We start from the raw sequence: 4,357 nt of genomic DNA on the forward strand, positions 1-4,357 counted from the left end.
ACACACACACACACACACACACACACACACACACACACACACACAGAAGCGTGCTCAGCGTGTGGACTAACAGCAGATCATTCTGCCTGGATTTATGCTGTTTAGAATTCACAAACAACTCTGATTACTTTTTTAAAAGTTGAGAGACGTTACGTTAGCTAGCAGCTGCGCTGCTGATCAGTGCTAACAGGCACGGAGCCGCTGACTCCCGGTCACATGCAGCGGGTCTCTGGTGGATCTTGCTGTATCAGAGTCATTATTGATAATGTAACCATGCTGTGGCTTCACCTGTCCCGTCTTCCTTGAAGAAAAAAAGTAGCTCAAAGCTGTCGCATCAGACAGTTTTCATGGTGCGTCACATCACACACATGCCTTGCTATCTTTGTGAGGACTACACACACAGACTCACTGCGCACAAGAACCTGCGGTGTTGGTTTTTCAAAGTAAAGTACATCTTARCTTTTCATTGATGTTTGAATAGGGTTTCAAAGTCTGATTACGGTTAGTATAAGAGTGCAAATATAGGATATAAATATATGATATGATTTATATTGTCTTAGCCTAATATAGGCCTATTATTAAAAAAAAGAAAAGAAAAAAACTTTATTTTGAAAGTGTGGCAGCTATGATTTTTGCTGTGGCGGTGCACCATGACCAATTACATGTAGGGGAAACCCTGCTAATTTACTACCTTGTAAGCACAATAATGATTAGTAAATGCATATTTTAACATATAATAATGTACTGTATTGCTGCATTATAAATATCCGCACATATTAAAGGTATCCCTATTGTACAGTGTAAAACTGTACACTATTTTAGATTGGGTTGGATTATTTGGTACGTTAACATGACATTTTTTTATTTTTTTGTGACATCAACATTGTTGGTAGTAGTTACATGTTTGAACAATAATTTCAAATAATGATTATCAACATTAAGTTTTATAAAAACTGATTTTTCACATTAAAGATTTGGCATTTATAAATGTTTGTCATTAATAAACAGTGTACTGTATTTCACTTAATGATAAGTCTCCCTTTGTCAGTTATGAATATTTATAATGCAGTAATGCAGTACAATATTAATATGTTAAAAGATGTTTCTTATAGTTATTGTGCTTACAACGTTGTAACCCAGTCTGAAATGTTTAATAAACCAACTTTAGATGTAATATGTACGTGAACAGGTTTGTCTCATTATTTGGTAAAAAAATGGACAGTTTTGTCTTTATCGTTCTTAATTGTTGCACAATAAACATTTAATGATTTATAAAGTGTAAACTTTACAGATGAATTAGTAACCTATCTATAAACTCTTTATAAGCCATTTATAAGGGGAGACTTATTGTAAAGTGGTACCAAAAAAATCTTGCACAGTAAATTCTCAGTCACTTCCCAGTTTTTCATACATTTTACTGATTGTTCAAATTTTCTTAAGAGAAGAAGAATTCTGTCAGCTCGATTCATTCTGGACTTTATTATTTGACTCATGAGCACCTCTAGTGTTTGAACATGGAACTGCACCCACCATCATCACCCCCAGGTAAAGGACAGATGAGTGACAGGACAGGGGCACTTCAGGGGGTCAATCAGATTTCAGCTAGGGCCAATGCCCCTGTGGCCCCGCCCCTAGAACTGCCCCTGAGAAGATGTGACATGTGTGATTTCTACCTGTGGTTTCTGAAACTCTTCTCAATATAAACGTGTGTGGACACCCAACAGTTCTACTGTAACATTAGATCCTACGAGTTCAGCAGAGACCTGAGGCTATCAGTAGTGACCAGACAACATGTGGAAGACTCCATGGTCCCATGCTGGTCAGCAGCAGGACTTAGTCAAGATTTACGGAGTTCTTCAACAGTTTGTCTCTGTGCCACTCCTGATGAAAACTGAAGGAAGATCTTAGCAGCAGTACTGACCTTAGGATTGTGTTTATCTCTGGCCATGAGACTGAGCAGCTCCTCCACCAAATCCGGATAAATATGACCAAATGTCTTCATGTCTGGAAGACACAAAAAGCAGCATTTGATGACTGCATTAACATGACTGTTTAGTTTTAAGGAAGGATCCAGTTTTACACCCACATTTGAAACAATATTTTTCTCCAAAGGGGCAAGAGAGGAAAGGTCAATTCAGGGGTAAGTAGGTATCTCTGCAGACAAAGTAAGCATTTCTCAAGGGAAACACATTATTGGACGAACAAAAGGGGGCATTTCTCAAGGGATACAGCCAATTGGATGATCACTGCTTAGGCATTTCTTCTTATCATTAGCTTACTTTTCTAGCATCGGACTTTCATTTCTTTATTTAGATTCACAAACTTGCTGTTGTTACTGAGGTCATCAGAAGACTTGGGAATAATACCGGCCAGCAGATTATGTTAGCCGCTGTTATTATATATTTATATGAAGATGCTGCAAGTGTTGGACTTGTCATCTTCATTCATTATTTCTGCTTCTCTCAACAAAGAACTTTGGATTACGTTTCAAAATAAGAGCGGACAGTTTTATTTATTTTTAAATTTTGAGACGTTTAGAAATAGGGTGAACTAAATGTTTGGTTTTAATGATACTTTGCGAAAACCAGTTTTGACTGCGAAAATTAATGTAGTAGTTCAAGTCAAAAGTGAAAGAAAAGAACCAACCTTTTCAAAAAACAGCGGATAATACAACTAGCCAATCAGTGTTTATGCTTGAGAAACGCCTACTTTGAGTCTGCAGAGAACCCTTTCTCACTGGTGCTGTTAGATATGAACAATACAACCTGTTGTCTTCTTCTCGCTAAAATACAAGAAATTCAACCAGGTAGTTAAAGAAAGGTTGGACAGAGCATGCACCACACTCAGAAGGAAATATATTTGATAATGGTCTGCATAAAAATAAAAAGGGATGCCATGTTTGCAAAACAAATACCACGCAGGGGCAGCTGGTATAAAGAACATGAAGAGGCTCAAGACAGGAACCTTGTGGTACCCCCATCAGGAGAGCTGCACAGGTGGAACTAAAACTCAACTCAGTCATCCAGGACATGTTCAGATTGGTTTTTATATCTTGATACTAGAAACCCTGAGGTGAAAGAGGGTGAACTTTTTATCCTGTGACTTAAGAAGCATATTTACAAAGACATGTCCTTTATGATCCGTAGCATGAAGCTAACCCCACCTTTCCATATCATGGGCAGCAGGTCCAGGCGGTTCTCTGTGTCCAGAGTCTGCAGCATGCCCATCATATTCTCAGGGTGGGGGTAAAACATCTGCAAACAGAGGATTGAATGGAAATCAGGAACCAACCACTGCTCACTGAAAACATCTCAGAAGATGAAATGCTTTCATCTTTTTAAAAGGAAACATGTATGATGTGTGCCTAAACATTAAAACGCCTGTAGTAGGAGCTGAACAAGGACATTAAGATGATTAAAGTAGTGTTTATCTTTTAACTACAGACAGTTTAACATCACCTGACACTTTGACTCAGTCCCTTTATGTTCTCAGATGTGCAGCAGTTGGTGCTGACCTCTGATCACATGGTAAACGGGTCATTCTACAGTGTTGTTAGTGAACAGAAGGTGGGTGCAGAGGATGTACTGACCGAGGGGACCAGCTTTTTGTACCACTTCAGCACCACATCAATGTTCTCCATCTGGCACAGCAGGCGTAAGAAGCAATTGCTTGGAGGGAACCAGGAAAGCTTTGGTTACAAAATAAAACACATACAGAGTCGTTTACAGACACAGAGCACCAGATGTAACTTACTAGTAATATGCTTGTTTGTTGGCAGCTCCCAGCAGCCTCCAGTTCTCTCCAACTTCCAACAGAGAATGAACTTTATAACCCAACTCCAAATCGTTATTGATCAAACACTTCGAGCAAGAAGAAACAAGGCGGGTTAGTATGTTGATTTACACACAGGCTGATGGAGCTACGTTAATTCAGACAAGACTGATGAGCTCACAATAATTCAGTTAAAACTGAAGTGAACTGCTGCCAGCAACCTGTTTGTGTGTTCATTCACTGCCTGACAAAAAAGTCAACACCTACAAAAAGGTCACACTCTAAAATTTTATTGGACCACCTTAACTTTGATTAAGGCACAAATCATAGACCTGACCACCTGTAGAGACCCCACATCATAGACCTGACCATCTGTAGACCCCACATCATAGACCTGACCACCTGTAGACCCCACATCATAGACCTGACCACCTGTAGAGACCCCACATCATAGACCTGACCATCTGTAGACCCCACATCATAGACCTGACCACCCGTAGAGACCTCACATCATAGACCTGACCACCTGTAGAGACCCCACATCGTAGACCTGACCACCTGTAGACCCCAAATCATAGACCTGACC

General features: G+C 39.6%; 1 protein-coding gene across 1 annotated transcript in view; it reads right to left on the reverse strand.

The window, feature by feature from the left end:
- LOC106511385 (pentatricopeptide repeat domain-containing protein 3, mitochondrial) overlaps positions 1–4,357 on the reverse strand; it is a gene marked incomplete at both ends in the record, with an annotated part of 12,519 nt that overhangs the window by 4,907 nt on the left and 3,255 nt on the right. Inside the window, 4 exon segments of the mRNA XM_014000141.1 lie at positions 1,922–2,004; positions 3,164–3,254; positions 3,590–3,668; positions 3,754–3,860. Coding sequence (XP_013855595.1) covers positions 1,922–2,004; positions 3,164–3,254; positions 3,590–3,668; positions 3,754–3,860 — 360 coding nt within the window.

The sequence above is a fragment of the Austrofundulus limnaeus genome, unplaced genomic scaffold (genome assembly GCF_001266775.1).
Source record: "Austrofundulus limnaeus strain Quisiro unplaced genomic scaffold, Austrofundulus_limnaeus-1.0 Scaffold2735, whole genome shotgun sequence".
NCBI lineage: Eukaryota > Metazoa > Chordata > Actinopteri > Cyprinodontiformes > Rivulidae > Austrofundulus > Austrofundulus limnaeus.